The sequence below is a fragment of the Rattus norvegicus genome, chromosome 8, assembly GCF_021556685.1.
Source record: "Rattus norvegicus strain SHRSP/BbbUtx chromosome 8, alternate assembly SHRSP_T2T, whole genome shotgun sequence".
NCBI lineage: Eukaryota > Metazoa > Chordata > Mammalia > Rodentia > Muridae > Rattus > Rattus norvegicus.
The window spans coordinates 117,787,185-117,809,918 of NC_141541.1; the positions used below are offsets into that span (position 1 = coordinate 117,787,185).

The following is a 22,734-nucleotide window of genomic DNA, read 5'->3' on the forward strand; positions in this document are numbered from 1 at the left end:
AGCTCAGAAGAAAGGAATGCCGATTTTCAGTTGCATCGATCCTCATTGCTTATAAGTTTACTTTGAATTGTGCAATTTATACATTTTTTATTTGTTTTTATTCTTGTCTGTGTGTTTGATGTTCTTTAAAAATTAAAAATTAAAAATTAAACAACCATCAACCTAAAGCCTTTGGCCACCACTCAACCTGCAAAGACTTCAACATCGAAAGCCAAAATACAGCCCACTTCTCTCCCTAAGCAACCAGCTCCCACCACCTCTGGTGGGTTGAATAAAAAACCCATGAGCCTCGCTTCAGGCTCAGTTCCAGCTGCCCCACACAAACGCCCTGCTGCTGCCACTGCTACTGCCAGGCCTTCCACCCTACCTGCAAGAGACCTGAAGCCAAAGGTAAGTAGCCACCCATACACTTCCCAGAAAAGATTCCCCTTGAGTTGGTGTCCATAGACAGGCTCTTGTTGCTGCAGACGATGAACTGACGGAACCAGGAAAGGGCAGGAAGGGCAGTGGTGCTTTGCAAGTCAGTTTGGGTGCCCAGGGCTGCGACCGTGACACTTGAAAACCTTTTATTCTTTTCCCCTTCATCTGCCATGATCAGAGGCAATATTGCATCTACTTTTATTTTTTCCATATACTAATCAGGTACTGTTGGGATCACGTGCTTGCTTACTTCCAACTCAGCCATTTGTCTTTCTCGTCAAACATCCTGCAGAATAAAGTGTTCCCCATCACTCAGCAACATGCTGACTCCTCCTGCTGAGCTGAGCTCCGGGTTCTGAGGTCACGTGACAACTTCCTTTGCTTTCCGCCTTAGGCAGCTTCTCCTGGGTCACTTGTGCTGTTCATCTTCAGTTCACAGCTGCACTTGCTTCCTTGATCACTCCTAGAGGGAGGGAGAGAGGATGCAGGCCGATGCTGCCTTCCTCAAGCTTTTATTTAATCTGAGAAGGACTTTCAACCTATTGGTAGCTTAAATCACATCATGTTCCTATGATGACCTGGCTGGTGTTCTACTCTAATCTAGTCTTAGGTTGGAACCCTTTTTAAGAAGCTGAGAAACCCTGTCACAGAGTAGAAATAAGGTTCTTTCTGAACCTCACTTATCCCATTTTGGATTTTGTAGGAAGTTACTTGTTTGGTTAAGAGGCTAGAGGGAAGGTGACTGACATCAAGGACAGGGCTCCTGGCAGGGGAGAGGAGGCTGTAGGATGAGATGTGTCTAGTGAGGTCCACTCCGTAGTCATAAAGTGAAGTGTACTATACTGCTTTCTTGATATACATAACTCATTGAAATTTCTCAACTGTCCATAATATAAATATTGTTAGTTGTATTTTTTAAATCTAGGCACACTTAAAGCTCAGTCAAATGCCTTCCTAAGTAAATAAAGTCCATGCTGATAAGTGACAGGGGTATGGTTTGAGCCTATGTCTCCATTTCTGATGCCTGCCCCCCTACAACACTGCTTTTTGCTATGCAGTGTTTTAGCAGCAGTTCATAAGCAGCTGGCTGAAAGATGTGACATGTATCTAAGCACAGTGGGCATATATTTAATCAAGTCCAGCATGCAGGAAGACGAGGAGTTCAAGGCTAGTTTGAACTACATAGCCAGCATTGACAATATCCTTGTTCTTGTCCTTCAGATAAAGACGAAGACTTTTGGCTTTTCAAGAGGTTTCTCTGCGTAGCTCTGCCTCTCCCAGAACTTGTTCTGTACAGCAGGCTGGCCTTGAACTCACAGAGACCCACCTGCCTCTGCCTTCTGTGTGCTGGGATTAGAAGATATGAGCCACTACTGCCTGGCTCAGGAAGACAGGAAGTCTCCTTAGGCCACCTCTGCCCTTAAAGTGGTAGATTTATAGGATCAAACAGTTAGGGAGCCTGTTCACTCTGATGTGATTTCTACCATATGTCACTTTTTTAAAAAAGATTTATTAATGTATGTGAGTACACCGTAGCTGTCCTCAGACACACCAGAAGAGGGCATCAGATCCCATTACAGATGGTTGCTGGGAATTGAACTCAGGACCTCTAGGAGAGCAGTCAGTGCTCTTAACCACTGAGCCATCTCTCCAGCCCCATCCATCACTCTTATTTGATCATTATTAGTCCTACTAGCAAAATAATAAGGTTCTACTACATTGTTCTAAATCATAGTCATAGTTTGATTTGATCCTCAAAATGATTAGTTTTGTGACAGGCTCTTACTGTGTAGCTCTGGCAAGCCTGGAACACTCGTGCATGTTCCAGTACACAGAGCTACACAGTAAGAGCCTTTCACAAAACACACACACACACACACACACACACACACACACACACACACACACACACACACACACAGGAAGAGAGACAGAGAGAGAGAGAGAAATTTGGGCTGGTGAGAAGTTATAATAGAAGAGCTTGAGTCCCTGCTTCTGATCTTTAGTTTCTGTATAAGCAGTTAGAATTCATTTAAGGGTGTTTTGTTTTATTTGTTTGTTTTGTTCATTCTTTCTTTCTTTCTTTCTTTCTTTTTTTTTTTTTTTTTTTTTTTTTTTTTTTTTTTTTTTGTGGTTCTTGTGTTTTTCCAGACAGGGTTTCTGTGTAACCCTGGTTGTCCTGGAACTTGCTCTATGTGAGATGGGACATGGAATCTTGCTAGTTGTTCCTTGTTTTGTTCTGTTTTTTTCCCCAACTCTAAGTTTCTAACCCTCATTTGAACAGTGTCCCTTAACTGATGTTGGTCAGGCCACCCCATTCAGTCTCTAACATCATACTGTCACAGCTGGGCTGGAGCAATGCTGTGTTCTAATCTTCTTTATTCAAAGAAAGAAGGAAAGAGAAAGAAAGAAAAGAAAAAGAGAAAGAAAGTCTGGGACTCATTGAGATTCCCAAGGACACACTGTCTTGAGCCAGGCTCAGCTACGGCTGTGCCCGCGGCTCCCTTGACTGGGAGCTGCTGATCTTCTAGAGCTCCGCGCCCTGTTGTACCGCTCTGGGGAAATGTTACCCAAAAGAAGGGCTAAATTTAACTTTTCCCTTCTGGTCCATATGTTTATTAAATCTTAACCAGTCAAATATTTTCAGTGAATCTCAGGTAAAAGTAGGTTATGGTGTGATATACCCTTTAGGGTTACTCTCATTGGATTGATGTAGATTGATTAACTTCAGAGCACAGGGCTTCTTACCTTGCCACTTGCTCTGGAGAATGAACTCTGTTAGTGCTTTGGTTTGGAGTGTTTCGTTTTGGTTTCACTCTGTGGACAGGTCTGTTCTAGAACTAATACTTGCCTCGTTCATAAGCAAACATCTTCCATGTTACCTGGAGTCCTTGATCTTAGAATTGTTTATTTTCAAGTCAGTCACTACAGGAGGGTCCATAGTGTTTCCTATCTTCTGTGCAAGCTTCTAAAACCCTCTGGGGCCAACACTAACCTGCACATGCTGCCTTTTCATTTCCAGCCAATTACAGAAACTAAGGTTGCTGAAAAGCGGACCTCGCCATCCAAGCCTTCATCTGCCCCCGCCCTCAGACCTGGACCTAAAACCACCCCAACCATTTCTAAAGCCACATCTCCCTCAACTCTTGTTTCCACTGGATCAAGTAGTAGAAGTCCATCTACGACTCTGCCTAAGAGGCCTACCAGTGAGTGTTGCATAGTCTTCCTTCCCATGCGAACCAGTGGGGGGAGTGAGTGTGTGTGTGTGCATGCACGTGCATGTGTGCGCGTGCGTGTGAGTGTGTGTGTGTGTGTGTGTGTGTGTGTGTGTGTAGGGTTTTGCCTTTGCTTCTGGCTGTAATGCTGACGTTGTAGGAACTTCATACAACAGTCCTCGGTGTTCTAGATCTTACATGTGACGGCCAGGCAGGCCCTGAGTTTAACAAGCCTACATCTCTGAGTTAGCTTAGAAGCTATGTGTATTCAGAAAAATCTTTAACAAAGGTGACTCCTATGAATTCTCACATGATTTTGTTAACTCTTTGTCATTGACTCCATAGATCCCAGCAACCTAGTGTTTGTGAGTGCATCTCTCCATGGCAAAACACTTCATTGTGTGCAAGGGGCTAGGTTCAGTCTCAGTCATGCAAAGAGAAAGAGGGGTGTGGAAAATTTAATTTTAATTCCATAGGCATATTTTGTAAGCTACTGCTGTGTTCAAGCTGAAGTCATCTTTGGGACTTAGGATAGGAGAGCAGGGTGCGGTGCCAGCCTTGTGTACTGTGCATTCTCCGGGTGGCTGTTTAATTTTACACTGTGTCCTAGAAACAAGCAGTCACCAGGTCAACATGGACATTTTATAATGGTCAGATGAGTAATGAATCCCAGCAGACCTCTTGTTAAATATACTAATTTGTTTGTGCAGCCACCAAGACTGAGGGAAAACCTGCTGATGTCAAAAGGATGACTGCTAAGTCTGCCACAGGTAATGCCTCCGTTACCTGATGGGAAGCCTAATGACCCTGCTGTCCTTCCCCGGTTCTAGGACACCCCCTCCCTCCCCTATGATGTCCTGCTACTTCTCATTTCTTTGCAGCTGACTTGAGTCGCTCAAAGACCACCTCTGCCAGTTCTGTGAAGAGAAACACCACTCCCACTGGGGCAACACCCCCAGCAGGGATGGCTTCCACTCGAGTCAAGCCCATGTCTGCACCTTGCCGGTCTTCTGTGGCTCTTTCCGTGGACAAGAAGCCCACCTCCACTAAGCCTAGCTCCTCTGCTCCCAGGGTGAGCCGTTTGGCCACAACTGTTTCTGCCCCTGATCTGAAGAGTGTCCGCTCCAAGGTCGGCTCCACAGAGAACATGAAGCACCAGCCAGGAGGAGGCCGGGTGAGTCAGTGAGTTTGGGGATCTTAGCATTCCGGCTGGTGCTGCTCCTCTGCCACAGCCGTCACATCCATCATTTTGTTCAGCACCAGGGAATGTCAGTCTGGGTTCTTGGCACTGCAATACCAGGGAAGGCCTGGGCTGTGTTGTGTTGTTTATCTTCCCATAAGGAGCTCCTGATCCGTGTGTTGGAATTTAGGTTTTTCATTGGGAGGTAGAAAGTCTTCTATTTTATAGAAACTCTAGAAAGTTGGATGTATGGTTCCTCAGAGCACCTGGAAGACAGAGCAACAGAATCAGTGAGTTTGAAGCCATGGCTGCAGAGGTTAGGGAGTATGGAAAGAAAGCTTCAGAAACTATGAGGGTAAGAGACGCTGGATATGAGCCCCATTTATTCATGATTCTTCCCAGACACATTTAATTTCTCCATCCCTTGATATGAGAGGAGTCTGTCCAAGGGAGAACTAGGGTACTCATGAACACTGTGCTGTAAAATTAGCCACATTACAGTTCTGAGCATGGATGGTGGCTCGGACTTTAATTCCAGCAGAGGGAGATAGGCAGGAGGACCTCTGAGTTTGTCTGCATAGTGAGTTCCAAGACTACACAGAGAGACTGCTTTTTTTTTTTTGTGGGGGTAGGGGTGGGGGGTGGTAGTGACAACAATAAAGAACATTCTGGGGCCAACAAATTAAGGGGAGAAAAGTACCTACCACCAGCTCTGACAAAATGAGTTCAATCCGCAGAAACTCTGTGGGAGGAGGAGAAAGCTGACTTCTACAAATTATCGTCTGACCTCCACACATGCTGTACACAAATGGGGATGTGCATGCTTGTATACATACACTAACTTTTTAAAAAAGAATGTTCTAGTTGCATGGGTTTCAGTTGTGTCAAGTGTTAGCAGCTATTGGGAGCCCAGGAGGTACGAAAATGGTAGCACAGTTCTCCTGAGACTGTCCTTGGCAAGAACATTCTGTTAGCATCCAGAGGATGATACTTAATTGCATTAATCCAGAGTTGTTAAAATTGAATAGGGTGCCTGGAGAGATGACAGTAGTTAAGAACCCAGGCTTAGTTCCCAGAATCCACATCTGTGGCTTACCCCTTCATATGTAATCTGTGTTTAAGGGAGCCTACTGCCCTCTTCCAGCCTCCGTGGCACCAGGCATGCACGTGTTATGTATATGCAGAACATACATAGAACATTTAAAAAATTAAATAGGCACAAAAATACAGCATTTGGAAAATGTTGATGAGGACGGGGATCATTCTGGGAAAAGGGCCTCAGAGTTGCTTTGGCTGTGGCACAACCAGCCCAGTGTCTGGGCTGAGCCACAGGTGACCTTATTCCCCCCTTCACCCTTCTTGGTCTTCAATGCTACAAAAACTCCTAAATAACTTGGGCTGCTGTCAGGTTATTGTCTGTTACTATGTACCTGATGAATGTCATGCTTACCATCACCAGTGACCGTGACCATGTGCTTGATCTAGCAGAGCATTAGAGTCAAGAGGGCACTGTGATTTAAGATGACAGTCTCACACATGCTCACAAAGAAACCACTGATTTAATCTTGGTCTTTGAACTATTTCTCCATAAATACACGATCTCTTCCTGTGTTTCATTTCTGGACTGTGATTCTTCTTTCTGTGCCCCTCACCCAGGAGTCTCTGTGGATCTAGACTAGGAATATCTTGTCCTAGAGGCAAGGATGACTGCTTCTTTCTGCCTGCCATCCTGGCCTTGCTTTTGTCTTTTCCTACCTTCTTCCTTCCTTGGCATCTGGGCTCTCATCTTGGTTTGAAACTTGCCCTCCACCCCCTTTATCTCCATCCAGGCCAAAGTAGAGAAAAAAACAGAGGCAGCTACCACAGCTGGAAATCCTGAGCCTAATGCAGTCACTAAAGCAGCCAGCTCCATTTCGAGTGCACCGAAGCCCCCTGCCGGGAAAGTGAGTTTTATTTAGGTTTACCTCTCTGAGGTAAAATGGGAACACCATTCTCCTAGCCTGAGTCATTTCCCCTTCTATTCCACTTTGTTCCTGTAATAACTAGTTCCTGCTTCTTCCTGTGTTCCTCCCTCTAGCTATTGACTCAGCCATCAGACAACTTTTATTTCAACCCTGAAAGCTAACCAATTTGTGAGCTCATACCCCATTGGAGACTTAAGTCAGCCAGATGAAGGGAACTTGAAACTGTCAGACACCTCCTTGACATTTCAAACTCATCTGGTATGCATGCAAATGCATCAGACCCAGGTTCTTGTGCAGAAGTCAGAACCCTGTCTCCTGACTGTAAAGTTGCTGCTAGGTATGGAGACTGATGCGTCTGTCTGGCTAAAGCAATCCACTGTTAGTCACGAAAAAGTCAAGGACTTTAAAGGAGCAGGATATGGTAAGGTACTGGGGTCCTCAGCATGAGTTCTAGGTTCCATTGGCAGCATAGCACATTCCTTTGCAAAGAGCCTCTAGTTCTGAGAGTAAGGAGGGCAGGAAGGACTGTTCTTCTTGAGAGCTAAAAGCTCTGTTACTCTGTAACCCACGACTAGGATGCTGTAGTGCAGCCTGGCTGTGCCCTCCTGTTACATCGCTGTAGCACCGTTTTGATTGGTCTCTTTGATTATTATCTATTCAAAGATGTGCAGAACCAGATGTGTTTGCTATAATCCTAGCAGAGCTAAGGGTGAGACAGAAGGATCAGGAATTTGAGGTCGGCTTAGAGTATACAGCAAGTCCTAGGCGAGCCTTATCTACATAGTGAGACCCTATTTCAAAACATCAGTGTTTCTGAAAGAGATGGGTGGAGGAGTAAGTGCAGCTGAGGCTGTTCCCTGTGCTCCCCCTAGTGTCAGGTTCAGGGTCATGTGACCTTTTGCCTTTTTATATGAACAATGTGTCTTCCTTCCTGTTGTTACCAGATCTGTGCCCTTAGTCAGCTGCTCAACAATTCTTACAGCAGCCTTTGTTTCTGGGGGTGAGTCTGGCTGCAGCTGTTCCATGCCCCAGTTCAGAGCATCTGTATCCTTGCTGAAAAAGGCTACGGACCTTGAGTCCAGCTTTCAGAGAAGGGTCTTACCAAGAAGGTAGGGCCATATTTGGTTGGATACCAGGGGCCTGCTACCATATGAGTCTTAGAAACTACAGCCAGAGCAGTGAGGCAGCCGTATAGCACTGTGCAGCCTGCTTCTGTCTTGTGTTGTTCCCTTTCTTACCTCCACATCCCTTTCCCTGTGTTTTTTAACCCCTATCCTAATAAGTGGGGGCAGAAGTTGAAGTTACTCTTTGTTAACCATTGTGATCACATGTGGACTCACTGTGTGCTCTGTGTCGGTTCTAACCAGCCCTCTCCTTTTGTGTTTTCCCTTCTCTTTCTATTCTCTAACACTCCAGGTCCAGATAGTCTCCAAAAAAGTGAGCTACAGCCATATTCAATCCAAGTGTGGGTCCAAGGACAATATTAAGCATGTCCCTGGAGGTGGCAATGTAAGTATAAGCTCTGGCCAGTTGTCGTAAAAGGCACAGACCCTGTGGGAAACGCAGGGTGGAAGTGGGGGTTGGGGAAGGTGTGGGAAGATGATATGGAGTACCTTTCCTCATGTGAGAGGATCACAGTGGCCTGGGTTAGTCCCTGACTAAGAACCAGTCCTCCATCTGAAGGGAACTGGACGGCTGGATTTATTTTGGAGGGTGTTCTGATGATCCCCTAAAAAACAGCTTGTGATGCTCAGGTAGTCTCATCCCATCACCATGTGCGAGAAGAGGCTTTGTGTTTTTTTCTAATGGAGAGCCCTGCTCTGAGGGCCGAGAGCCCCCATCGCTGGGGATGCACAGACTTGGCTGTGCCTGGGCAAGGCCCAATCCTGAGACAGGTGCCCAAAGCCTCCAAGGCTGTGCTCTGAGCTTCGTCATTGTAAGATTGGTATTAACCAGCATCACACCCTCCCACTCCTGCTTCTCTCTGTTGCTTCCTTTGTGTTCGCTTCTCTTTCTGCTCTCCGTTCTCTGTCTTCTCCGTTTAGTCCCTTTTCTCTGTTCATCTAAACATGTTGTGGCTTAGCTTTTTGCATGTATCAGAGGTGCTGGTGATAGTAGCTCACAAGGAGACCGGTCAGGGCACACAGCGCGTCCCTGTGACGGTGCCCAGGCACGGCTGTCCTGGATACCCACGTACAGCTCCAGCTCTTGCCCATTCGAGATACGCTGGCCCACCTTCTTCATTATGCTTGGCTCCTCCTTGCCATCCTCAGCTGTGGGGGTTCTGCTTTCCCTTCTCCTTTTCCTCTGCACCCCTGCACAAAATGACCTGGCCATTTTGCTCAGGGTCTGCAAACATCCTCTGACATTTTATTTTGAGGAATATAGCCAATGTTCCTTCCTCCAGTCAAACCTCTGCTTGTGCATCTTTCCTCGTTAAAACTCACTGTGAATCTTTTTTGGGTTTGTTTTGTTTGTTTCATTTTGAGACAGGCTTTCTCTGTTTATTTAGTTCTGGTTGTCCAGGAATTCACTCTGTAGACCAGGTTGGCCTTGAATTCAGAGATTACCTAATCCCAAGTGCTGGGATGAAAGGTATGTGCCACCACTACCAGGCCCACTGTGGTTCTTGGTGGCAGGAGGTAGTGTACCTGATCAGTTGGTGGGTGCCACATATTTGCAGCTTCGGGTGAGGTCGGCTGCAATGAGTAAGATTTTGAAAGACAATGACAGCCTCTGGCCAGGGTAGACACTGATCCTTGTGGCTTTTCTCTGTGCCTTCTTGGCTTGGGTAGAAATGTGAGTGAACAGAAATTCTAAGGGAATTGGGTTATTGCTGCGTGTGACAGGTTCATTGTTTTGAAGTTTTAGAGTATGTATCTTATGGAACTTGCCCAATACTCATGGGGCCATATGTTCAGTTCCCAGCATGGCATAAACAGGTGTAGGGACACGTGCCTGTAATTCTAGTACTCCCCCAGAATCTCAAAAAAAAATATTCATTGTTGTGGTAGCAAATATAGTCTATGCTATGTAGTCTGCTGTGATCTTTTAATGCTGCCTACTCATAATTTCAACCAGGTCACTGGAAGGGTGAATGTAGTTTTTAGGAGACTGTCTAGAGAGGAAATTAGAAAAGTGTATAGTAGTGTTTTCAGGCTGGAAGGTTGAGAGCAAACAGCATGTGGACAGAGTGAATGGAAGTGATATTTCTTCTATAGCTCACGTCAGTCTCTCCATGGTACTGCCATAATTATTAACATTCTGGTGAACGTCACAAGCTTGAGGCAGTGGACAGTGGGTTTAGCACTTGCCACACAAGTATGTGGACCAGGTCTTACAGAGCCTCAGTACCAACCTTAAAAGCCAGCAACCTTAAACGCTCACATACAGTCCTAGCAAGGACAAGGTGGCAGTCTGGCCCCGTCAGTGAGGAGAAACCTTGCCTAAATCACACACATGTAAGCCCCCACACAAGCAAGTATGTATTCACACGTTTTCCACACTCACATATATGTGCAAGAAACAAGCGGCAGTTTCACCATGCAGTCCCAGACAGTATATCGCACACATGTTGCACTGACCACTAGGATACCAGGCTGTGATCAGAAGCCACTCATTGCTCCCCCAAATGCTCCCAAGATGCAGACCCAAAGAATATTGGAAACGAAAAGAAATTACTCGTTGGTCATATGTTTTATTTGCTGCTGTAGCTGGTCCTAACTTAAGACTTTTATGCAGTTTGGATTCTGTTTTACCCTTGTAAGTTGGAGAGTAAGTGCTCAGACCTGTGGGCAGCTCATTTCAACAGCATGTATTAGTATGTAAGATGTCACAGAGTAGCCATACAGTGACAGCCTGTGATTGAACATATACTGAGGTGTTCCTTCAATAGAGAGGAGTCTAGTGTGCTGACATACTCCTTTAATCCCAGCACTTAAATTCAAGGCCATCCTGGTCCATATATTAAGTTCTAGGACAGCCAGGGCTACATAGGAAATAGTAGAAATTGAATAAGTAGTAATTAAATGTACAAATTAATAAAGATAAATATGTGGTATTGCTGGCTTCACCATGGAGGGGAACCCAGTGAAGGAAGGAAAACACATATCTAGGCCAGGAAGAAAACCTGACTGCAGATACCTCCCGCTGCCTACCACGGAGGCCTTGTTGAGCGAGAAGACTCAGACTGTCAGAAATACAATAGATGGGTGCACTGACTTATGGGCCCCTTTCTCTAATCTTAAGATGCAAGGTTTAAGCTATTAGAGTTTTGTTGTTGTTCTTGTTTGGTTTTGGGTGAATGAACTGCATGTTCTGTTCTAGAGTCTTGGTGTGTGTGTGTGTGTGTGTGTGTGTGTGTGTGTGTGTGTGTGTGTGTGTGTGTGTGTGTGTGTGTGTGTGTGTGTGTGATGTGACTCATGCATAGATTTCAGAGTTCAACCTTGATAAGCTCCCCCTGACAAGGTCTTTTGTCTTTATCCCCAGACAGTCGGGGAGCTGGTGGGGGATCACTCTGTGAGTTGTGAGCTGACAGGTGCTGACTGTGAATCTGTGTGATACTAGCTGAAGACTTGGACCGGGTCCTTACATTGCAGGGTAGCACTTTCACCAATAGAGCTCTCTCCCTAGTCCCTGTTCTGCGGAATGTTAATTCTGCTCTGGTAACCTGTATTTTCATTAGTGTTCCTTTGTCCCGCAGTTTTCTTTAAATTGGCTTAAGTTTACATGTTACCCCACATTTGGCATGACTTTCACAGGTAATAAATAGCTTCTCTCTATCAGTCAGTAGTGGTGTGCACTGTCAGGAGAGGGGCTTGAGTGGAGTGTGTCTTGTATTCAGAATGCTGTCTTACTAGCTTTTCCTTCAGTGAGGTGATAAAGTTAAGAGAGAAAGAAAGGGAGTGAGTGCCTTCACATTTTCAAAGAGCTCAGCCCCAGATGGACAGAACGGCCTTGTTAGCTTCCCACAAGCAATCTCAGGGATGGAAAGTGACTCTGCTTCAGTATACATTAGTGGACTAGTTCATGGAACATGTACTCTCTGAGGTTCCAGGACTTTGTCTGCCCTGAAGCCGGACAGTCATCTTAGACCCGGTATCCAAGGCCATAAGTTGTATCTTTCAAAGCAAAGCAAAGCATAGAAATCCAGCCACCTCTGCCTCCTGCAGTGCGTGGATTAAAGCCGTGTGCGCCTGGTGTGCATGAGGCGTCAGGCAGTTCTGTCTGTTCAGTATCCTCTAAATAGACATAGATCTATAAACGAAAGCCTAGGAAGCCTGAAGAAAGCAAGAAAGCAAACTGCGTATGATCAGAACAGACTTCTGGGCACGGGGTCTAGGGCTGCATGGGACTGCACCTGCACAGCTGCTCTTCTGACAGCCTGGAATGGGGTAGTTAGTGTTCACAGAGAAGTGCATGTCTTCACAGCTAGAAAGCACATGTAAAAATTACTGTGAAAAGTCACCACATGCCCTATCCATGGTATTTGCTTGTAATCCCAACACTCAGAGGCTAAGGCATACATGAGCAAAAGTGAACTTATCTCAAAACAGAATACATGTTGCTAGCTGAGGATACTGTGGTTTTATTGCATTACTTATGTATAAAATGTACTAAGTGGGGCTGGAAAGATGGCTTAGTGGTTATTTGATTCTCAGTGCCCACTGGACATCTCAAAGCTCTGCAGCTTGTTTCAGTAGGTCTGGCACCAGATATGCAAGTGGTACACAGAGGTAACATCCAGACAAATATTCCAACACTACCAATAAAAATGCATCAAAGATTAACTGTTCCGGGCTGGAGAGATGGCTCAGCGGTTAAGAGCACCCGACTGCTCTTCCAGAGGTCATGAGTTCAATTCCCAGCAACCACATGGTGGCTCACAACCATCTGTAAAGAGATCTGATGCCCTCTTCTGGTGTATCTGAAGACAGCTACAGTGTACTTATATATAATAAATGAATAAATAAAAAAAATTAAAAAAAAAAAGATTAACTGTTCCAAGGGTTACATTGATAACTTTATTCTACCTCAGTGTTGAGTGGCAGCCATTTAGGCACAGTACAGATCATTCTGTGACCCTTTTGTGCATTCTATTCTATCTGGGAGACTGTGTCCTAAAGCGCAAAGGAGTCCAAAGCCACACACATGACTGTGGTTGGCCTGGGGGCATACACTGAAAACCCTGGGTCTCTCAGTGTTGGTTTAGCTTTTTCTGTTTAAGGAGTTGATGAGTAAGCTTTTGAGATGGATCCAGAGCCTGGATGTTGATGTTTATACCCTGCACAGTGGAGCAGGTCTGAAGGGCAGAGAGGAAATGTGGGGCTGCGCATGAGGATAGGGGTAAAGAGCCATAGTAGATCAGGGTTCTTTAAAGCGCTTTAGGAGGTGACCTTGACCTTGAACCAAAAGAAAGGGGAGTAACCAAGGGAGTTGGCGAAGGCAAGGTGGGCTCCTTCACAGCCTGTGTCTTGTCTCTGAGGATGTTTGCTTTCTGTTTTTCTGCTTAGGTTCAGATTCAGAACAAGAAAGTGGACATATCCAAGGTCTCCTCCAAGTGTGGGTCCAAAGCTAATATCAAACACAAGCCTGGTGAGTGGCTCTACCTGTGGCTCTGAGAATGACTTTGGAGGGTCATCTGGGTGGCCTTCCATCTGGGAAATTTTCATGACATCACAACTGGGAGCCGATTCTAGGGAGGTACTTGCTACGTGAAGACCCACGTGGACGTCCACTGGCATAGTAGTCTGCTTATTTCAGTGCTTGAAAGTAGAGACAGGAAACACAGATCCAATAGGCAAATTCTAGATCCAGTGAAGAGATTGCAAGGAAATCTCCTGACATTTAACCCCAGTCCTTCACGAGCATGTGGACCCACACACATGCACATGCATACGTGAATGCACACTATACACATGAAGGAAGTGAAACTCTTGAGATGCTTCCTTCCCGGGTATGTGATGGAAACTGCATGGCTTTCCAGCTCTGTAGGGATGGCAGCAGGGGGCTGCTTTGCTGTTGGAGGAACAATTTGTTGAGTCCATTTCCACAGCTGCTCCCTTGTGATATTTACTTCCTGTTCCTGGCAGTCTTGTGTGCTGAGTGCGGGCACTGATGACCAGGCCCACCCTCCCACTTTAGCGTTCCTGGAGCTAGTGCAGGAAGGGGAGACTCATCTCAGATCCAGTAACAAATGCAGCCCCAAGCAGACCTCCTCCATGCCAACTTGACAGGAGAAGGGGGGAAGGATTCTGCACCTGAGGGTCCTAGCAGGACCGGTGGCGATCACTGGCAGCATCGCACACAGGCTTCTGAGAAGAGCCTGAGCACTCGCCTTGGCTCAGCTCCACCTCCGAGCAGACAAGCTGTTGTGAGTCTGTGAGTCTTACTCTTAGACGCTGGCACTCAGCTGGCAGAGCTGAGATCTCATGAGGTCACTGCCCAGGTACACAGAACATTCCCATCTCAGTGGCTCCAGTCTAGGGTGTTTGTGTTACTTTCTTGGTTTTGTTATGTGGTTTTTTGTTGTTGTTGTTGTTGTTTTTTTGTTTTTTGTTTTTTTTGTTTTTTTGAAACAGCATCTCACTGTGTAGCTCAGACTAACCTGGAATTCACTGTAGCCCAGGATAGTTTTGAACTTGTAGCAATCCTACTCAGCCTCCTAAGTATTGGGACTGTGGGGTCCAATGTAGAGTGTATCCTTTTTTGAAGGACCAAACCCTGTGGTCCTTAAGTAATTGTTTATCCCACTCCCCTTTTATCTGGGAAATACACTTTATATGAGATGGCTCTGGCCCTAATGGCACTGAGTTAAGGACTGGTTTTGCCAGGGACAGCTCCACAGTGAAGAGACCTGGTGAGTTTGTCAGGAACCTGGGTAGGTGAGGGTTGAGAACAGTTGGATAAGAGGGGCATTCCTGTCCAGTCTACACTTCTCCTAAGCCCTGGTCTCAGTGTTAACACATCCTTGCTCACTTTCCCCCCAGGCAGGGAGCACCGGGTCCTGTCAGCCTTTTCTCCACTCACACTTGTGAACATGCTCGCTCTGCTTCACTCTTCCTCCTCACTGTGTGGCTCAAGCCATCAGTGTATCCCATCCCCGTCATTCACCAAGTGTTAACTTGAGCAATTGAGAAGAGTTGTGGCCCTGCCTGGTGGGGCACTTAGGAGAATCCGTGAGACTTGGGGAGCCAGGAGCCAGCGCAGGGCAGCCTTGCCTACAAGAGAGGGATTGTCACTGCCTCTTGTCCTCTGAACCACCCTGGAGCTGTTTGCTTTCCTTGTTTTTAGAAGGGACTAATGCCATCTGTGCCATTCCTGTTCTGCCCCTCAATGTCCTGCTCTTTGTTCCAGGTGGAGGAGATGTCAAGATCGAAAGTCAGAAGTTGAATTTCAAGGAGAAGGCTCAAGCCAAAGTGGGGTCCCTTGATAACGTTGGCCACTTGCCTGCAGGAGGAACCGTGAAGGTAGTGAGTGGGCCACCAGTACACAGCTAGAGTGGTGTGTCTCCCTGGCAGTTGGAATGGGGCTTTAGTGGGCCTGTCACCGCCCCTCAGTGTCTTTAGGAGTCACTTGTTCAGTCTGCCATTGCCGTCTCCATCTCCACTCTTAGTCCAAAGGGAGGCAGCAGAGGGAGGAGCCCAGCCCCCCGAGAGCTGTGACCAGCCTCACTGGGCCTACCCCATCCATTTTCTGAGGAAGTGTGGGTTGGAGCACAAATGACAAAGCTGGCTGGGCTAAGCAGTTCTTACTGTCATTTTCAACTGCTAGGGACAGGGGCTGCTGGTGCCATCCTGCCCAGACTCTGGAAGAGCATGAGAGCAGAGGCGAACCTCTTCCATCTCTGCCATTGGCTGGGCCTCTCCTCTTTGCTCCCTCTTGACTTTCCTGCTCCTCCTCCTCCTCTTCTTCCTCCTCTTCTTCCTCCTCCTCCTTTTCCTCTTCCTCCTCCTCTTCCTCCTCCTCTTCCTCTTCCTCCTCCTCCTCTTCCTCCTCTTCCTCCTCTTCTTCCTCCTCCTCCTCTTCCTCTTCTTCCTCCTCCTCTTCCTCTTCTTCTTCTTCCTCCTCCTCCCCCTCCTCCCCCCCCTCCTCCTCTTACCTCCCACCTTCCCCACAGTATTGTGAGACCTTTTGTGTGCCCAGATCCATTTACCCTTCATTCCGTGTCATGGGCAGCTGGGGAGGACCCATACAGGTTGCAGCTTACAGACTCCCGAGCAGGAAGCTGCTGCTGCTATTCAAGGAACACGAGCAGGGAGGAGGAGCCATCAGTGCCTGCCTTCCCTCTGGGCCTGCTGCTCCTGCAGCTTCCTGTCCTGTCCTCTGGACACTCAGTCAACTTCTAGGGCTCTTTGCTCTTAGGGTTTGACCCTGTGGGACTTGAGGCTGTCCTCCTTCAGTCTGAGTGGGGCACTACAGACCTGCTGTCCTGTTCATAACCACAGCAGGAAGGGATTGCAGCTTTAGATTGACACTCAAAAGACTTTCTGTGCCGAGTTCTGTGTCACCTCCTCTGTTCACTTCATCCCCTAACTATGTCTGCTCTACTCTGGCCTTGGCGGACTTCCCAGGACATGTGCTCACTGAGAGTCCCCACGGCTCCCAGCTGCGTAGGGACTGTCCTTCTGTTGAGCTCCACAGGTTTTCTTGGACTGTTCCTGGTCACACCTCTGAGTACCTTCTTCTGCTTCCTCTCTGTCCACAGGCACTAGAATTATGTCCAACATAAAAGATGCTCCACCATGAGGGGACCTTACCACACACATGAGCAGGCAGGGGGCTACTTGGTTACCAAGAGTCTTTCAAAAGCAGTGGGTGTGCCTGGCCAGGGGCACCCCTACTTTCCAGCCAGCTGTAGACCTCTGCTCTGTGCTCTTCAAAGTTAATGCTGTCTGTGGTTGTCCCTATTTTTAATTTGGTATCAACCTTGGTGAGACTCACAGTGTTCCATAGTGAGACTCCCGAGAGTGTCATTAGCTCAGCAACTTCAATCTTGATAGTCAGTGTTGGGGAAGAGAGATAAAGACCTGATGTAGAGCTGGTGGGTGCTGGGGGGTGTGCAGGGTGGGAAGGCTCACCTCCATCACCCCATTCCACTCCCTCCCCAACTGACCCTTCACTGTCTCCCCCACTGTTTCATTGTAGACTGAGGGCGGTGGCAGTGAGGCCCCTCCGTGTCCAGGCCCCCCCGCTGGGGAGGAGCCAGCCATCCCTGAGGCTGCGCCTGACGCTGGCGCCCCTACTTCAGCCAGTGGCCTCAGTGGCCACACCACCCTGTCAGGGGGTGGTGACCAAAGGGAGCCCCAGACCTTGGACAGCCAGATCCAGGAGACAAGTAAGTGGCTGGGCTTGGCCTAAGGGCCAGCCAGGGGCCCCGTCACTGGCTGAAAATTGAAACTCCTTTGTTTTATGACTGGAGTGTGGCCTAAATTTTAACAAAGTAACCTTTTATCTTCCAGGCATCTAATGATGACATTCTGGTCTCGTCTTCCATCTCCCCTGTGTTCCCTCTCTTGTCTCCCCCCTTGTTGCCCTCTCCCATCCCTCCTCACGTGTCACTGCAGATTGAGACCTACAGGCTGACGTTCCGGGCAAATGCCAGGGCCCGCACCGACCATGGGGCTGACATTGTCTCCCGGCCTCCCCACTTCCCTGGTGGCCCAAGCTTGGGGTCTCGGGCCCTGGGCTCCTTTTCCCGGGCTGTCTACTAGACTTGTAAGCTCTTGGGTGCTGGGCAGCCCCTTTAGGCCTCCTTCCCTCCTGTCTCGCTTGCTCAAGGCAGCCGCAGCCCTGCTGCCTTCACACCTCCTTCCACCCTTTCTGGGCCCAGCTCCAACTTCACTATCGCACCCTTCACTGCTCTATGGAGAAAGGTGGGAGGGGGTGGGAGTCTAATGGGATCTCTGTGGGATCTAGGGGTGAGGGGCTGGATTCCAGCCTTGGCCGTTTGGTTTTTTTGGACCAAACCCAAAAGAAACTGACAAACCCTCCCTCTCTTCCCTGGCTCACCCTCGAGAGACTAGTAAAGGTGAACTCCGAGTGGAGACCAGCACCGACCGAACCCCCTGGAACCCAAACTACTGCCTCTCCTTGACCCCATGCTAGAGGCCACCATGGAGGTGTCACCAGGCCCTTTTGCTGCCCTGCCTCAAGTTAGTCAAGGTTCAGTCCTCCTTGTCCCCACTGCTTATTGTACCTGAATAGCTGCTGTCTCACTTTTTTCCTTCTTTTCCCCTTCCCAATAACCTATGAACTGGTGGTGTAGTTTGCAGGTTGAAGCTATGTCTAAAAGAGAGTTCTCAGTAGGTGGTGAAGGAAGCAGAGGAGGAGATCCTGAGTCTCCACTGAGGAGGCTGTCAGGCATTGGGGTCTGCCCTACTCTGGGCAGCTTGGATCCTGTGGGAAGAAGTGGACTATTGCCTAGTGGAGTTGGACAGCCAGGTGGTCAGCGTGATGGCTGTGTTGTGTATATTTGCTGCTTTTCTAACAAGAGGCTGGTTTTGGCATCTATCTCATTCCCTGGGAATCCGGTGGTTAATGTGTGATACAAAACCAGGGCTGGAGAAACAGAAATGAAGGTCAAAGTCCCTGGTCTGTACCTGCAGGCCATGGCACCCAAATCCTCATATCTAGGGGAGCCTGAGATGTCCAGAATGCTTGTGAACAGTGGGGAATCAGGTGTGAAAATTTAAAACTAAAATGCATGAGACTGAGGCCATCCCACTTTTCTTCTGGTGTGACTGGAGAGGAGGAGCAGGAGAGGCCAGCCGTGGAGGTGCAGCCATCCCAGTGTGGTCTGCTCATGGATGGGATGGCTGCAATATTGAGAAAATCCCGGGAATTGTATCAACACAAGATTCTTATTGCACTTGTATTTTTTGTATTAAAGTTTGCATGGTTTCTAATAAAGAATTCAAACCTAAGTTTGTATTGAAATGGCCTGGGAGTGTCTAAGGGCTCCTCTGGTAGGGCATTTTCTGCTGGGCAGATTTGCCTCTCAGGAGGCTGACCCAGACTTGACCCCCCCCAGGCCCTCCTTCTAACACAGCCTCGCCTCTGCTTGGGTGTGTTTTTGAGCAGGTAGAGGTCTTCACTATCTCTCTGCCAAGGGAGGGTATCCCTGGGCTTGAAGGTCCTCTCCATTTATGAGGTAGCAGTTACTTTATAATCTTGACATGGAATCCCTAGCTCTCTAAGCACACACAAAGAATTATTGCGGTCTGTAGAAAAAAGGACTGCCAGAACTATGCTTGGAGCCTGCATTGTATTTTGCAGCAAGAAGGGGGCCTGATGGAGCTGGGAAGGACGCAGTAGGGATCAGGGTAGTGATGGCTGAGGGCATAAAGGTACTTGCTACCCTCCTTGATGTTAATCTTGGGGCCTTGAAGATGCTGATGAAATTGTCAAGAAACAAGTCCATTGGCCAAGGATTAGAGAAAGGAAGGCAGCCCAAGCTCTCCAGGTAGCTCCCCGAAAGGATGCCACAAGCCAGAGAACCTGAGAAGGCTGGTCTAGCAGATTGGGACCACAGGCCATGTGGTGTGCATACTTCGAAATGTTTGGGAATAAGATCTTTTCTGTACTTTACAGTTTGCTCATGGCTTAGCCATTTCCTGTGTCTGTAATTGTTGTACTGATTTAAACAATAAAGCTGCCTGACATCCCACCATGCCCTGTTGCTTCTGTACTTACTCATTAGTTCTTCTCTTCAGCTCTTCCCTCACCTGAGTTATAGGTGTGGTCAGGGCAAAACCAAAGCCCAGAATTGGTGGCAGGATCCACATAAATCAAGGCTGCTTAGAACAGTGCTCTTTGCCTCTTGCTGTCCATACCCGTTAGGACACTGTGTTGTGGGGATCATTAGGAGCAGCTGTGCCAATGCTGGGCTTGACCAAACAGTTGGAATGTTGTTGGCAGCTCTGGTGGATCACCTGAGAGTATGGAGGTTTTAAAGCCCCTTCCTCCCATAGGACTTGGGCCACTACCAACTCTGTATCTATCCCTAGCCAAGAGCCAACCCAGAGTCCCAAGAGGAGCCTTTGGGAGGACAGCAGCACTCACAAGGGATAAATATAACTTTATTTTAAATAAACATTTGCACTCTGTACATAGCCCCAGCGGAAGAGGGGCTCAGTCATCAGCTGTCTTGCGCACGTCAAAGCTGCCACAAGGTCCCCGCAGTAGCTCTGCCAGCAGTGCAAGCAGCTGCCCGTGTTCTTGCTGCACACTAAGAGGAAGTGCAGCCAGCTCGCTGCGGAGGCTCCGCTCCACCATCCTTCCTAGGGCCCGCCGAAGCTCCCTTAGCAACCGCACAGTTCGTGAATCACCTTCCAGCCGCAGCAGGTCACTGTCACTCAGTGAAATGGTGGCCCGACGTCCGTCATCTGGAGAAGGGGAAAGACATGTTGGGCCATGCCCCTGGGGGCCATGAGTACCCCTTGGGGTGGTGGGAGGGGTACCCACCTCGAATGTGCACGTCCCCATCTGTTAGGAGCAACACAGCTAGTGGGTGCACCTGGGAAGAATCTCGAACAAAGACGCTACCATTGGACTTGACGGCCATGAAATATGTCAGCCATCGGCTCCGTAACCGGGTGGCCTCCCTAGGGAACAAAGTGCTGTGTGAGGCTACACCTCTGGCCGTTCCAGGGCCCTCTCACTCTCCTGCTTACCACTCACCTGTTAATGGTTGACTTGTGCAGCAAGATGTTGCCAGATTTGGTCCTGTAAGTGACACTGTTGGGTTTGAACTTGCCTTGCCGAGTAACCTTACCTTGCCTCACCTAAAGGGAAGAAAGAAATGTGAGCAAGGCGTTGGAGAGAGGTAGGGACTGGTGAGCACCCGACTGATCCTGAAGGAAGCACCTGGATGAGGTTGGGGTAGAGGCCAGCCATCAGCACACCCTTCACCAGCTCCTCTTCCTCGCTGTACTCATTGCACTGAGCAGAGGGCAGTGTGCAGTCAGAGGGCTTTCCCACTAGGAAGGCCTCGTAAATATTCTCTGAGAACTGCTTGATGAGCCCTGGGGAGGCAAAGTGCAGTGTGAACAGAGGCCTCAGGCTTCAGGACTGGGCATGGGAGCTCGGGGGGGGGGGGGCAGAGTGCTCAGGGGGCCCTCTTGGGGGCCGGGCTGACCGTGGATGAAGCGCAAGCTGGGGGCATACAGAAGGTTTTCTTCCAGGTAGTTTTCCCTGGAGGTACGGTCCTGCCAGCGCAGTACCTCCTCCCAGCCAGCCACAGCCCGCACGAAGGCCAAATGGTCACTGCCACTGTCATGGCTCAGCAATGCCTTCACCTGGGAGAGTAGAATGGTGTTCAGAGATCAGGAGAGTGACTAGAGTCCATCTCAGGACAATGGGTGAGGTGTGAATAGATAGCAAGAGGGCTATAGGAAGCACTGTGTCTAACCTTGTCTACCTCTGCCCGGTTCTGCAAACTGCTGCTGAAGGGGTCCCGGGTAAGGCAGGAAACAACCACCAGCAGTGGGTGCAGGCAACGGAAGATGGCAGCCAACACTATGGCCTTGGCCAGTCGGGGATCAGTAGAGATGTGGGCCAGGCGCTGCCCCAAGGTAGTCAGGTACTCCCGCTGGTCCAGCACCCCTGCAACAGCTCAGCTGTCAGTCCCTCCCATGAGCCACTCTACAGCCCAACCATTCCTAGCCTCCATTTACCAATCTCCTGGAGCAGTATCACGGCCTCATCCACTGCCTTGATATTTGGACTGTCCACAGCCTTAGAGAGGAACTCCACTGCCTACAGCAGAAAGAACCGTGCTCTCAGGAGCCTGCATTCTACCTGCCTTGTCCAGGCCAGCCCCTCCGTACCCCTGCCTCTGCCGTACCGTCTTCTCAGGCATGTGGATTTTGGCTTGCAGCACCAGGTTCTCAAGAGGTGTGCGCAGGATCTCTGGCACTTGGAAAGGAACCATTTTCTCCAGCCGGCTCCTCGGGAACAAGTGGTAGGCAAAACCTGACTGGCAGCGGCCTGCCCTGCCCCGGCGCTGAATCACATTTGCTCTCGACACCCACACGGTCTCCAGGCAGGACACCTAGGGGAAGGCAGAAAACCTACATGTGCTACAGGCCATGTCACCAGCCGCCCATAACCCCTCAACAGGAATATTTTCCATCTGTGTGGCCCTCACACAAAAAAGAATGTCTACAGTAGATCAGGACTAGGGGCAACCTGAGAACTGGAGTCATTCCCCAATGGTTGGTTGGGCCCAAGAGAGAGGCGCCACCTTGGTCTTCAGGTCATAGCGTTCTTCTTTGTGCAGACCGCTGTCCACGACATGCACGATGTCGTTAACTGTGATGGAGGTTTCAGCAATGTTGGTGGCCAATACAATCTTGCGCACCCCAAGTGGAGGCTGTTGGAATATGGCCTTCTGGTCCATCATGGGGATATTGGAGTGCACTGGTGGATAGCAAGATGCAAAAGGGCTTCACGCACTGTTCAGCCAGAAGAGTCCCATAGTGAGGGTAGGGCAAGAATTTGGATCCCTCGCCCAACCCTGGCCCTGACCAACCTGGCCCTGATACAACTGAAGCCCAAATGATCTAAATGAGGAACAAGGCCCACTTGAGTATAGGCTGGGTCACTCCCTACCACAGAGGGCAAGACTCCTTCCTGTGCATGCATGCCCAGACTCACCTGGTAGGATAAGGTACTTGCTCTCATGCATGCCCAGGGCTTCCTGCAGCCGCTGTTGCACTCCTTTGATTTCTTGCCAACCAGGCAGAAAGCACAGGATCCCACCTGTAAAGGGACCCTGCAGTCACGAGCTAGTTGGTCCAGCTAGTAGGGAAAGGAGTAGCTGAGAATCGGGGGAAGCACCCACCTGGTTCCCCACGGGCATCGATGTGCAGAACCAGATCAGTCACAAGGTCCAAATCAAGTGCACACTCATCTTCAGACTGGAGTGGGGGAAGAAAGGCCACTAAGTCATGGG

At 48.7% G+C, this 22,734-nt stretch overlaps 2 protein-coding genes across 68 annotated transcripts in view; one reads left to right on the forward strand and one right to left on the reverse strand.

Annotated features, from left to right (window-relative positions):
* The window catches only part of Map4 (microtubule-associated protein 4), a 138,488-nt gene extending 119,039 nt beyond the window's left edge, over positions 1-19,449 (forward strand). For 2 of the 50 annotated variants that reach the window (NM_001419954.1, XM_087563159.1), the window contains 10 exon segments: positions 169-390; positions 3,443-3,626; positions 4,346-4,405; positions 4,517-4,809; positions 6,645-6,758; positions 8,196-8,288; positions 13,292-13,373; positions 15,135-15,247; positions 16,926-17,115; positions 17,240-19,449. In NM_001419954.1, the coding sequence (NP_001406883.1) occupies positions 169-390; positions 3,443-3,626; positions 4,346-4,405; positions 4,517-4,809; positions 6,645-6,758; positions 8,196-8,288; positions 13,292-13,373; positions 15,135-15,247; positions 16,926-17,115; positions 17,240-17,247 (1,359 nt within the window). In that variant the 3' untranslated portion in view covers positions 17,248-19,449. 50 annotated transcript variants of the gene reach the window in all.
* A 388-nt stretch (positions 19,450-19,837) lies between these two features.
* Dhx30 (DExH-box helicase 30) overlaps positions 19,838-22,734 on the reverse strand; it is a 31,976-nt gene continuing 29,079 nt past the window's right edge. For all 18 annotated transcript variants that reach the window (XM_087563218.1, XM_087563224.1, XM_087563213.1 and 15 more), the window contains 11 exons: positions 22,624-22,699; positions 22,437-22,541; positions 22,024-22,199; positions 21,625-21,831; positions 21,455-21,536; positions 21,190-21,383; positions 20,917-21,076; positions 20,646-20,803; positions 20,460-20,563; positions 20,244-20,383; positions 19,838-20,164 (listed from right to left, as the gene is read on the reverse strand). In XM_087563218.1, coding sequence (XP_087419344.1) covers positions 19,911-20,164; positions 20,244-20,383; positions 20,460-20,563; positions 20,646-20,803; positions 20,917-21,076; positions 21,190-21,383; positions 21,455-21,536; positions 21,625-21,831; positions 22,024-22,199; positions 22,437-22,541; positions 22,624-22,699 — 1,656 coding nt within the window. In that variant the 3' untranslated portion in view covers positions 19,838-19,910. The remainder of the gene's footprint in view (positions 20,165-20,243; positions 20,384-20,459; positions 20,564-20,645; positions 20,804-20,916; positions 21,077-21,189; positions 21,384-21,454; positions 21,537-21,624; positions 21,832-22,023; positions 22,200-22,436; positions 22,542-22,623; positions 22,700-22,734) is intronic.